The sequence below is a fragment of the Terrapene carolina genome, unplaced genomic scaffold (genome assembly GCF_002925995.2).
Source record: "Terrapene carolina triunguis isolate 2854851 unplaced genomic scaffold, T_m_triunguis-2.0 Scaffold32862, whole genome shotgun sequence".
Classification (NCBI taxonomy): domain Eukaryota; kingdom Metazoa; phylum Chordata; order Testudines; family Emydidae; genus Terrapene; species Terrapene triunguis.
This window is the reverse complement of record NW_020697213.1, coordinates 2,613,776-2,626,743: the sequence shown is the minus strand read 5'-3', so window position 1 is coordinate 2,626,743 and position 12,968 is coordinate 2,613,776. Positions and strand designations below refer to the sequence as shown.

The following is a 12,968-nucleotide window of genomic DNA, read 5'->3' as shown; positions in this document are numbered from 1 at the left end:
AAATGGCCATCTATAAAACCAGGGAGAGGAGGTTGGCTGATGGGGTCTCCTATGACTGTGAGGCCTATTTCCGATCCTCCGTCCGCTCATGCATCCAAGCAGAGTTCCTCTGAGCGGCATCCGCTGGCTCCCTTGATGCCTTCGAGGAGCAGTGGGCGCTGTCCGGGGTTCTCTGCTCGGTGTCCCTGTCAGGTTCCCTTCATTTGACCCTTTGACCTCACTCCTGTCCCTGTTATTTCATTAGTTGTCCCCTGGAATCATTTGGCTTCCAGGTCCTGTGGATCCTCCCCTTAGGCTGGGGGGATGCTTCCGCCCGCCCACTTCCTGGATCCCAATAGGACCACTCTCCTGTAGTCGTCTGGTCTGACCCCGTTACAGCAGATACCACCCTCTTTCTTCGGTATGAGGAAATAGGTGGAGTAAAAGCCATGGCTGCGATGGCATTGTGGTACTGGCTTTATGGCGCTCTTGCAGAGGAGGGCATCCACTTCCTGTTGGAGGAGTGGTATTGGGAGGGGTCCAAAGTGCGACCCCTGGGAGGGTGGCGAGGAGGGAAAGAAAGAACTCTATTAGGTAGCCATGGTGAATGACATCGAGCACCCATTGGTTGGTGGTAATCTTGCCCCAGCTGTGGGCAAAGCGGTCGCCGAAGATGATGTGGGGTGTAACCAGCAGAATGGAGGAAGGTTCATGGTTCTCTGCGAAGGAGTCAAAAATTGTGTCTGAGGGTACAGTGGGTGAACATGGAGGCAGCCGAAGTAGGGGCAGAAGATTGTTGCAGGTGTTGAGAGCATGGGCGGCGATGGGGTAGTTCAGGCTGGCGCTGTGGATAAGGCTGGTAAGTTTGTCGGGGGCAGGGGCAGAAGGAGAACCAGTGTGTAGAGGCCCAGGGATCGGAGGGTGGCTCGGGAGTCTTTCAGGGAGTGAAGGGACTCGTCCCTCCTGTCGCTGAAAAGTTTGTTGTTACCAAAGGGGAGGTCTTCAAGGGTTGTCTGGACCTCCTTCGGGAAGCCGCTGAATTGCAGCCATGAGTCGCGGTGGAGCACCACCGCAGAGGCCAGCAATTGGGAGGTGGTATCTGCAGTGTTCACTGCAGCCTGAAGTGTGACTTTGGTGACCAACATGCCCTCATCTATGAGCGATTGAAAGTCCTGTTGCTTGTCTGGGGGAAGAAAGTCCCTGAATTGTGCCAGTTTGGCATAGGAGCGGGAGTCATATTTGGCCAGGACGGCTTGGTAACTGACTATACAAAATTGGAGGCCCGCAGAGGAGTAAACCTTACACTTGATAAGGCCGAGCTTTTTGGCTGCCTGGTCGGGAGGGGTGGGGGGGAAGGGGTGTGTGGAGTGAAGGTGGTGTTGGTGGGCATGCTCCGTAGCTTCCTGGAATACCAGGGAATTTGGAGGGGGTGCTGGAAAAGGAAGTCCATACCCTTGGCCGGCACAAAATAGCAGTGTTCAACTCGCTTTGGAGTAGACATACAGGAAGCCAGTGTGTGCCAGACTGCTTGTGCAGGTTGAAGGATGGCATTAGGGCAGTACGAGCAGGGCTTGGAGGCTGCAGAATATCCATGAACTGGTCTTGAGGATCCTGGATGTCCTCCACAGGAAGTTTGAGGGCAGTGGCCATACGATGAAGGAGGGCTTGATACTGAGCATGATCATCTGGAGGCGAGAGAGAGGGAGGGATGAGTGTGTCATCAGGAGAGGAGATGACGCCAGTGGGGACTGGTGGAGCCAACTAGTCCAGCAGTGCCAGTGGTGCAAGTGGATCTGGCAGAACAGGAGTATCCAAAGGGGCATCATAGGCGGTGGTAGCAGATGGATAGTGGTGGCGGTGTATATAATACCACTACGGGTCCCAAGCTGCTCAATAGGGCCAAGCATAAGGGTCGCTCGGAACTGGGGGTCCCCTCAGGTAGGTGAACTACGGATCGGCAAAGAGTCCGTAAGTTGGTGGGTAGGGCTGCCCTTTGGGATCTGGGCTGTACGAACAGGCTGGTGAGAAGGCAGGATCTGCCTCGGAGGATCAGTCCAATTCTGAAGAAGATCCGGCAGGGGCAGAGCCGTCGTAACTGACGGGACCATCAGAGCAGCGGGAAGCAATGGAGGGCGGTCCATCAATAGGAGAGGATCCTCAACTAGGAATGGAGGACCGTGGGTGGTCGGCAGTGCGGGTTGTGGCGGAGAGCCAGCAAATGGCAGCATCAGCTCAGTCGTAGGAGTCAAGGGAGACAGGCACCCTGGGGTGCGTGGGACCAGGCAGGAGATACTGTATGGTCCCTGCAGACTGGATGGCGGTGGAGGCGAAGGCTGCGGGGTTGGTACCGGGGCCAAGGTCGTCCTTGTTGGAGCATGGTGTTGGGATTTATGCTCAGAATGAGATTTCTTCACAGGGGGAGCCTCATCTTTGGTGTGTGACTTCTCACCCGACCTGCCACAGCTTGAAGAGGAAACGCTACGCTTGTGCTCATGCATGTGCTTTTTATGCACATGGTGCTTAATTGGATGCGGCAGTGCCACTGGTGCTGGGCAGGACAGAGTGGGAGTAGGGCTGGCCGCTGGTGCAGAGCAGCTGTCCAACGGATCCGCCGGTGCTGGTTTCTGTGGTGCACAAAGGTACATAGCCTCCACCATCAGGAACTTACGGAAGCAAAGCTCACAAGCTTCCTGTGTTCGGGGTGGGAAGGAGCAGCAGATAGAGCAGTGTGCAGCGATGTGAGCTTTCCGAGACAGTATAGGCACCGTTGATGTTCTTTGCTCACCGAGAATGAGCGAGGGCAGAAAGCACCATATTCAAACCCTGCTTGTCTGGGCATAGTCCCCTGGCCGGGAAGAGAGTCCCACCAAGGGAAAAGTCTTGGATTTTTATTCCCAACAACTGACTACTAACAACTAAGGGACAGGAAAAACGAGGATGGGCAACTACTCTATGAATAACTATATACAGCAAGAACTAGAGAACTCGAAACAAGCTTACAATCACCGAGGAATGGGGGTTCTGACTCTGGCCATGCGGCGGTAAGAGGGTACTGGAGCGGCATCAACCCGCACAGCTTCTTAAAGCCTCGGATGCACCACACGGTTGACGCACATTCGGGTCGACAGACACTACTATGAACAGTTCCAGCTCCAGCACATGGCATGTATACGCACCCACGATTGGAATCCACATAGGGACCATCACTCAAAGAAGAATAGATGTTTCAGAATCAGATGCGACCCCTCTCCCCGCACACACATAATATAGTCAGTCAGAGCCCTGCTGCACTAGATCCAAATCACCCTAACTTTTAGCCCAGAAAATTATGACCATTTTAAAATCCATCCCCATCCATGTGGCTCCATGATAGAGGGAGTGAAGAAGTGAAGCAGCTCATTTGTTTCACTAAGTGAATGACCCTTTGCTTAGGTCAGGGTCTTCACCATGAGCCTCAGGGAGACAACACACATCAGCTGGCAGTTTGTTCTGCCATGTGGGGTTTTAGATATGCTGGCTTCTCATACCTATCCCCTCACCCTCCCAGATATGCCCAGCTATCTGTTCAGCATGGCATTTCAAGAATGCTCAATGTCCCACCAGCAGCAGGAGCAGAGCTGGGAAGCAGCAGAGACAAAAGAGATGCAAATATTTATCTCTGTAGACTCTCTGCTGTGATGTCCTCTGCAGCAGGTTAGAGCCCGGTGCTGTTATTAAACCCATATTGCAGAATGAAAACTGAGCTGCAGAAAGGCAGAACTGACCTCTGTTATGATGGCTTTTTGCTCCTTGACTCTCCTGGCCTCCTCAGGATATTGTTCCAGGCTGAAGACTTTGGAAAGGGGCAGGGGTTTTCCACTGCGGCACAGAATGGCTTGGCATGTGCCCACATTGGCCAATGTCAGAGTGAAGCTGCCAGCCAGATCAGTAGCATCATGTCGAATATAGCAGAGGACAGCAGAGGAGCCCAGCTTCTGGCCAGCCATCCCCAGCTTCCTATTGGAAGGAAGAGACAATATGAAAAGAACACAACTTCCAATGACAGGTACTTAACAAACAGGCCCTTGCCTCTCCTTCATACACAAAGTGCTAGGTATAAGAGTGATGTATATACCCATGACCCCAAGACCTACCCATTGGGAGGGATGCAGCTGAACACTCTGCAGAGACCATCCACACTCGATCCTGCATCAACAAGTGAGATTCCCTCTCTCCCATCGATGCGAGACGGCCCCCTCTCCCTCAACAAACCAGCCACCCCCTCACATTTCTCATACTACAGGAACAAACAAATCCTTGCTCACAGGTGCAGCCTCCCTACCCTGCACTGGGAAAGGATCTCTCCTGTGACCTTCTCACATCTCCATGCATCAGTCTGATCAGTTTTAACAGGTGCCCCCAGCACCTGCTGGCCTACCTGTGGGAGACCAGGAAGGTGTTAGACATGAACACAGAGTCTATGTTCGACTGCTGCACCTCCTCCAGTAGCACGTCTGCCATAGTGCATTGCAGGAGACGGGGCAGCTCCTCATTCTTGTCACCGTCGAACATGCCGTACACAGCTTCCACACTGTCTGCAAAGCTCCCCAGAGCCAGGGCCGACACACAGAGCCTATACGGGGAGGGTAAAAGCAACTTGAATCTATTTGGGGTATTTATATGGCCTCATGACCATAGTATCTGAGTGACTCACAATCTCAAAAATATTTCTCCTCACATACCCCTGTGAAGTAGGGCAGTGCTATTATCTCATTGTACATATTGGGAACTGAGGCAAAGAGAGGCTAAGTGATCTACCCAAGGTCACATACAAAGTGTGCAATCAGCAAAGAGTCCTGTGGCACCTTATAGACTAACAGACGTATAGGAGCATGAGCTTTCGTGGGTGAATACCCACTTCTTCGGATGCACGTATTCACCCACGAAAGCTCATGCTCCTATACGTCTGTTAGTCTATAAGGTGCCACAGGACCCTTTGCTGCTTTTACAGATCCAGACTAACATGGCTACCCCTTTGATAAAGTGTGCAATGGAACTGGAACATAAATTCAGGTTTCTCAAGTCCAAGGCTAGTGCCCGGAACCAATGGGGCCATCTTTCCTCGCCAGCACAGGGGGAACATGCAGGGCCTGCATGGGGAGTGCAGAGGTAGTTCTACCTAGTGGTTTCTGTGTGCGTGCGTGCGCGCACACACACACACAGGGAGAGCAAAGGCAGCTCTACCCAGGGATGGGGGGCAGAGACTCTCAGTGTCCCAGAGCATGTGGACTTTAGTCAAGAAAGGGAGTGGGGAAGGGAGGCCCCAGTTGCCAGGAGAAGGCAAACGATCCAGGAAGCCACACAAGGCTGGCTAGCTCCTGGGGACAGCAGGGTTTGATTGGTGGCTGGATGGTCATTCAGCAATGTATGCTGCCCCTTGCCCCAGAACAGAGTGGGCGTCTCAGGATCCATGTGTGAGCCCCACATCAGGCAATAATACTCACTTATTCCTCTGGCCAGCCATCTCGGCTAACCCATGATTCCAGAGCGTAGAGGAGAGTGCTGAGTCTGCCGTGAGGGAGGGCTTGGCATCAATCTTCAGGGTGGCAATGTGACTGCAGAGAGAGCACCACAAAGGTCATTCTGCTCCCACATATTGCACAACAGCCTGGGGCATCTCCACATAAGCATTACGGTTAAAGGCCAGTTCACCCTACCAATCTGGAGTTCCTAGAAAGCAGCCCCTTGGAAGAAGCTGAGACCAGGAAAGGAGATTAAGGACAAAGCCTTCCATGGGCTGTTGTTCTGTATCTACAAGGTGCCAACCAAGAGATTCTTTGCCTGACTGTTCTATGCTGGTGTAGAGCCAGAATCTGCATTTTGACTGCTGCAAGACAGACAGCATTAGTCAATCATGGATGAATGATTGTGGGAAGGGGATGTCAACAACTTCTGCTGTGCTCAGTGACCCAGTCAACACATTACTTCCACCTCTGGTACATGCTTCATAGATAAAAATGTACACCTTATTTGCAGTCTGAATTTGTCTAGCTTCAACTTTCAACCACTGGATCTTGTTATATATTTGTCTACTAGACTGAAGAGCTCATTATCAAATTTGTGTTCCTTGTGAAGGTAATTAGAGACTGATCAAATCACCCTTAACCTCTTTGTTAAGCTAAATAGATTGAGCTCCTTGAGTCTATCTAATCCTTTAATCATCTCATGGCTCTTCTCTGAACCCTCTCTAATTTATCAACATCCTTCTTCAGTTGTGGACACCAGAACTGGACATTATTGCCGAAGAGGTCGCATCAGTGCAAAATTCAGAGGTAAAACAACCTCCCTACTCCTACTTGAGGTTCCTGTTTATAGAACCAAGGATCGCATTAGCCCTTTTTGGCCACAGAATCGCATTGGGAGCTCATGTTCAGCTGCTTATCCACCATGATCCTTCAAGTCTTTTTCAGCGTCATGGCTTCCCAGGACAGAGTTCCCCATCTTGCATGGATGGCCTGCATTCTGTGTTCCTAGACATATGACTTTACATTTGTCTGTATTAAAATGCATCTTGTGAGCTTATGCCCAGTTCGATAAGCCCTTCCCAGAAAGCTTCTTGCTTCATTGGCCTGGCAGCCCCACAACTCACCTGAAGATGTCCAGGGTCTTGTGTTCTAGCACCAGGTTCGTGTTTCCAGTCAGGTCCAGCTCCTGCAAGGTAGCTGGCAGCACCTCAGGGATCACGATTTCTATTAGTTCATTACAGCTCAAGTCTACAAACTGCAGAACAGAGAAAACATAACAGAGAGGGATCCCTTCCTGCAACCCGCCAAGGGCTCCGTCACTATATTTCCCCTCCATACCTCTTTTCACCCCCCCCTTCCAGCGCCCCATCGCTATATTCCCCACCGCATTTTGGATCTCTCTCCAATCCCCAGAGGCCCTGCTGCTATATCCTCAACTCCATATTATAAGGGGAGTGCAATATCTTCAGGGAGACAGCCTCTCTCAGTTCTGGGTCACAGATCACTAGTTATTTGCCTTAGTGGTTTCTAAGTCTCTTTTCCACTGGTAGGTCAGGCCTGTCAGTTCCATTTTCATGACACATTTCTGGGATCTAATTGGCAGTGGGGTGGGGAATGTAGTGATGGAACCCACCACCAAGTGCAGATCAGCAATGGGATGGAGTTGGAAATATACAGGCCAGTAAGCCTCACTTTAGTACCGGGCAAATTGGTTGAAACTATCATAAAGAACAAAATTGTCAGACACAGAGATGAACATAATTTGTTGGGAAATAGTCAACATGGTTTCTGTAAAGGGAAATCATGCCTCACCAATCTACTAGAATTCTTTGAGGGAGTCAACAAGCATGTGGACAAAGGAGATCCAGTGGATATAGTGTATTTAGATTTTCAGAAAGCCTTTGACAAGGTCCCTCACCAAAGGCTCTTAAGCAAAATAAGCGGTCACGGGATAAAAGGGAAGGTTCTCTCATGGATTGGTAACTGGTTAAAAGATAGGAAACAAAGTAGGAATAAATGGTCAGTTTTCAGAATGGAGAGAGGTAAATAGTGGTGTCCCCCAGGGGTCTGTACTGGGACCAGTCCTATTTAACATAATCATAAACGATCTGGAAAAAGGGGTAAACAGAGAGGCGGCAAAATTTGCAGATGATACAAAACTACTCAAGATAGTTAAGTCCCAGGCAGACTGTGAAGAGCTACAAAAGGATCTCACAAAACTGGGCGACTGGGCAACAAAACGGCAGATGAAATTTAATGTTGATAAATGCAAAGTAATGCACATTGGAAAACATAATCCTAACTATACATATACAATGATGGGGTCTAAATGAAACCTTCTTGTAACTGTTGTTCTTCGAGATGTGTTGTTCATGTCCATTCCAAGCAGGTGTGCGCGCACCGCGTGCACGCCAGCCGGAAGATTTTACTATAGCAGCGTCCGTAGGGTTGGCTCCGGCGCCCCCTGGAGTGACGCCCTCATGGCGCTGTATATAGGGGCCAGCCGACCCCCCACCCCCTCAGTTCCTTCTTGCCGATACTCCGACAGAGGGGTAGGAGGGTGGGTACTGGAATGGACATGAACAATACATCTCGAAGAACAACAGTTACAAGAAGGTGAGTAACGGTTTCTTCTTCTTCGAGTGATTGTTCATGTCCATTCCAAGCAGGTGACTCACAAGCCCGAGTCTAGGTGGTGGGGTCGGAGGTCACTGCAGACTGGAGGACTGTGCGGCCAAATGCAGCATCCTCCCTGGCCTGGTGCGTGATGGCGTAGTGCGCCGTAAAGGTGTGGATTGAGGATCAGGTGGCCGCTCTACAAATTTCCTGCATCGGGACGTGGGCCAGGAACGCGGCTGAAGAGGCCTGCACTCTTGTGGAGTGGGCCGTGATAGGCGGGGTTGGTATATTGGCCCGACTGTAGCACTCCTGGATGCAGGTTCTGATCCAAGCCGAGATCCGCTGTGACGTGACCGGAAGCCCTTTCCTACTGTCGGCCACGGCGACGAAAAGTTGGGTCGACTTCCTGAAGGATCTCGTCCTTTCGATATAGAACGCGAGAGCCCTGCGAACGTCCAGAGAATGCAGCCTGCGCTCCTTAGCCGAGGAGTGCGGTTTCGGATAAAAGACAGGGAGAAAAATGTCTTGACCCATGTGAAATGGGGAAACCACCTTAGGCAGGAACGCTGGGTATGGCCTGAATTGGACCTTGTCCTTGTGGAAGATGGTGTATGGAGGTTCAGATGTTAGAGCTCTGAGTTCCGATACTCTCCGGGCTGATGTGACAGCCACCAAGAACACGACTTTATATGAAAGGTATAACAGCGAGCATGAAGCCAGCGGCTCGAATGGGGGCCCTGTGAGGACAGACAGGACCAAATTGAGGTCCCAAGCAGGGACAGGTTGACGGATGTGCGGGAACAATCTGTCAAGGCCCTTAAGGAATCGTCCAACGAGTGGGTTCGCAAACACTGAGGTCCCCCCCGTCTCCAGGGTGGAACGCGGAGATTGCAGCAAGGTGTACTCGAACCGACGAGAGAGTTAGTCCCAGATGTTTCAGATGTAGCAAATAGTCCAATATGAGAGGGACCGGGGCGAGCAAGGGGGCCTGACCCCGTTGTGTAGCCCAGAGGGAGAAGCGCTTCCACTTGGCCAAGTACGTGGTCCTTGTTGAGGGCTTCCTGCTGCCCAACAGGACCTGTCTGATCTGATGAGAGCATCGTAACTCCACTGGGTTTAGCCATGGAGCATCCAAGCTGTAAGGTGGAGCGACTCCAGGTTCAGGTGAAGGAGGCGACCTTGATCCTGCGTGATCAAGTCCGGTAGTAGGGGCAACCTGAGTGGAACTCGTAGACATGTGTAGGAGCGACATGTACCAGTGCTGGTGCGGCCACGCAGGCGCTATCAGGATGAGTAGAGCGTGATCCCTGCGGGCCTTGAGGATTACCCTGTGAATCAAGGGAATCGGGGGAAAGGCGTAAAAAAGCCCGTCTGCCCAAGAGAGGAGAAAAGCGTCTGACAGGGACCCCTGACTGCGTCCCATGAGGGAGCAGAATTGACGACACTTCCTGTTCTCATTGGAGGCAAACAAGTCTACCTGGGGATGACCCCAGAGTCGGAAAATTGAGAGAACTATATCCCAGCGGATAGACCACTCGTGGCCCTGGAACGAGCGGCTGAGGGCGTCCGCGAGCGCGTTGTGCGTGCCCGGGAGGTAGGATGCTGTCAGGTGAATTACATTCTGTACGCAAAAGTCCCATAATGAGAGGGCCTCCTGGCAAAGGGGAGAGGAGCGAGCACCACCCTGTTTGTTGATATAAAACATCGTTGGAGTATTGTCTGTGAGGACAGAAACGCACCTGCCTGCCAAGGGACTTGAATGCTATGCATGCGAGGCGTACCGCTAGCAATTCCCTGACATTGATGTGCAGTGACAGATCCTCCCGCGACCAAAAACCTTGTGTTCTGAGGTGGCCCAGATGTGCACCCCATCCCCGATCCGATGCGTCTGTTACCAGGGATAGGGAGGGTTCGGGGTCCCGGAAAGGAACTCCCGCGCAGACCACCCGCGGGTCTAGCCACCATTGAAGGGAGTCCAACACCGGCGGAGGTAAAGTCACCACTGATTCTAGGGAGTCCCTGACTGGCCGATAAACCCCTGCCAACCAAGATTGGACCGGGCGCAGTCTGAGTCTGGTGTGTCTCACCACGTAGGTACATGCTGCCATGTGTCCTAGTAATTTGAGGCAGCTTCTTACTGTGGTGGTAGGGTAACTTTGGAGGCCGAGAATGATGTTGGATATAGTTCGGAATCTGGCCTCTGGGAGATATGCCCTGGCTTGTGTCGAGTCCAGAACTGCTCCTATGAATTCGATTTTTTGAGTTGGAGACAGTGTGGACTTGGCCGTGTTGAGTAAGAGGCCGAGTGAGCGGAAGGTCTGCCTGATGAAGACCACCTGAGCCTCCACTAGTGCCTTGGTCCTGCCCTTGATGAGCCAATCGTCCAGGTAGGGAAATACCTGGATCCCGTGTCTGCGCAGGAAGGCTGCCACGACTGCCATGCATTTCGTGAAGACCCTTGGGGCTGCTGACAGATCAAACGGCAGAACCGTAAACTGAAGATGAGCGTTGCCGATGAGAAACCTGAGGTAACGCCTGTGCTGAGGGATTATTGCGATATGAAAGTATGCGTCCTTTAAGTCGAGGGCGGCATACCAGTCTCCTGGATCCATGGAAGGAATGATGGAGGACAGGGAGACCATGCGGCACTTGAGTTTCTTCACAAACTTGTTGAGACGCCGCAAGTCCAGAATAGGTCTGAGGCCCCCTTTCGCTTTCGGAATTAGGAAATATCGAGAGTAGAAGCCCTTGCCCCGTAGCTCCTGCGGAACCTCCTCCACTGCCCCCGAAGCGAGGAGGGGCTGAACTTCTTGAAGTAGAAGTTGCTCGTGAGAGGGGTCCCTGAAGAGGGACGGGGAGGGGGGCTGGTGGGGCAGGAGGGAGGAGAACTGGATAGAATATCCCTCCCCTACCGTGCGCAGCACCCAAGCATCCGATGTGATCTGGGCCCACGCACGATAGAAGGGGGACAGACGTGACAAAAAGGTAAGGTTGGACGGATCCAGGGTTCTGACTGGGAGGTCGTCCTCAACCAAGCCATCAAAATGGTGGTCTAGGCCCCTGTGTAGGCCTTGGTTGGGCAGATGACTGTCCGAAAGGCTCCTGTTGCTGCCTCCTCCTGCCCGTTCTCGGCCTTCTGCGCGAGGCATCCCCTCGATTTTGAGGCTGGTACGGTCGAGGGGCCTGCAGCGGCCTGAACTGCCTACGCTGGGTAACAGGGGTGTGTAGGCCTAAGGAACAGAGGGTGGTCCGTGAATCCTTTAGGCTATGGAGCCTCTTATCAGTCTTTTCTGAGAAGAGCGTGGGCCCTTCAAAGGGCAGGTCCTGGATCGTTTGTTGGACCTCGTGAGGGAGACCGGAAACTTGAAGCCAGGCCCCGCGCCTCATGACCACACCAGTCACCAACGTGCAAGAGGCTGAATCGGCCGCGTCCAAGGCCGCCTGGAGGGAAGCACGGGTAATCAATCTTCCCTCGTCAACCAGGGCCGAAAACTCGGTTCGTGAGTCCTGTGGGAGGAGGTCCGTGAACCTAGACAAAGCCGAGCATGTGTTGTGTCCATACCGGCTCACTATGGCTTGCTGATTGGCAATGCGCAACTGCAGGTCCCCCATTGAATATACCTTGCGCCCGAACAGGTCCAACTTTTTAGCGTCTCTATTTTTAGGAGTAGCCCCGTGGAAACCCTGGCGTTCCCTCTGGTTGGCCGCATCTACCACTAGGGAGTCCGGTGGGGGATGTGTATAAAGATGCTCATACCCCTTAGTTGGAACAAAATATCGCCTCTCAGTCCTTTTGGCCGTAGGGGCCAATGAGGCTGGAGTTTGCCACAAGGTGCGGGTTGTGTCCGTAATGGTCTTTATGAGAGGTAGGGCTACCCTAGACGGACCTGACGGGGCCAGGATGTCAATCATGGGATCTGTGTCCACCTTGATCTACTCAGTCTGGATCGAGAGGCTCTGGGCCGCTTGAGTAAGAAGCTGTTGGAGAATCCTATTGTCCTCTAGGGCCGGTGCTGCTGAAGTTCCCGCTACTGCCTCGTCCGGAGATGAAGAGGAAGATGTCCCAAGCAACGGCCCTTCATCTACCACGTCTCCCTCTGTGAGGGCCTGCGGCACGCGGTACTCAGGCTGCGCGGCCGGTGCGGGCTCAAGATGCGGCACCGCGGCCGGTACCGAGGTCACCACCGAGCGACGAGGAGTGTTGGACGGTGCCTGCGCTGTTGGGAGCAAAGTCCCCGTCGGTGCCGTTGTTTGACCAGGGGGTGCCGTGTCCCCTTGTGGTACACTCCTGTCAGACGGCGGTGCCGGCGGTGGTGGCATTAGCGGCGGGGCCGCAGACGTTGAGGAAACAGAAGCGGTTCATGAGCGGGGCCCGTACGCCTGATCCACTGACTGATGGTAGGCCTACGGCGTCCAGAACGGCCACTGAGGGGCCGGTTGCCATTGCTGCTGATGATGCCACTGCGGTGGGTACGGATGGGTACTCCTACGCGAGGACGATCGCCTGCTCCTCGATCTGTTAGAGCGGTACGAGTCCGCCTCTGAGTCAGAAGTCTCTGAATATGAGGACATAGGAGGCGCGGTACCCACTGTCGCCGGAGGGGGTGCTTGCACCGGTGCCGCTAACGTGGCGCGGCGTGGAGAGCGCGGTGAGCGCATCGCCGGTTTGCCCTTAGAGTGGTAATGGGGCTGAGCGGTAGCCGGAGGTTCTCTGCACCGGTGCGGCGACGCCAGCACCGGGAGGCTCAAGAGTTCTGATGCGGCCTCGAACGCCTCCGGCGTCGATGGGAGGCGCACCTCCTCCATCATGTCCGGGGATCTATGCCTTTCCGGACTCGAGCGTGCCCTCTCCGGGGCGGAAGTCAA

At 53.2% G+C, this 12,968-nt stretch overlaps 1 protein-coding gene across 1 annotated transcript in view; it reads right to left on the bottom strand.

Annotated features, from left to right (window-relative positions):
- Positions 1-812: 812 nt before the first annotated feature.
- LOC112103878 (PH domain leucine-rich repeat-containing protein phosphatase 2) overlaps positions 813-12,968 on the bottom strand; it is a 125,454-nt gene continuing 113,298 nt past the window's right edge. The window contains exons 15-20 of the mRNA XM_024195851.3: positions 6,608-6,738; positions 5,463-5,573; positions 4,397-4,591; positions 3,744-3,975; positions 1,542-1,664; positions 813-1,382 (exon numbers count right to left, since the gene is read on the bottom strand). Of these exons, the coding sequence (XP_024051619.3) occupies positions 813-1,382; positions 1,542-1,664; positions 3,744-3,975; positions 4,397-4,591; positions 5,463-5,573; positions 6,608-6,738 (1,362 nt within the window). The remainder of the gene's footprint in view (positions 1,383-1,541; positions 1,665-3,743; positions 3,976-4,396; positions 4,592-5,462; positions 5,574-6,607; positions 6,739-12,968) is intronic.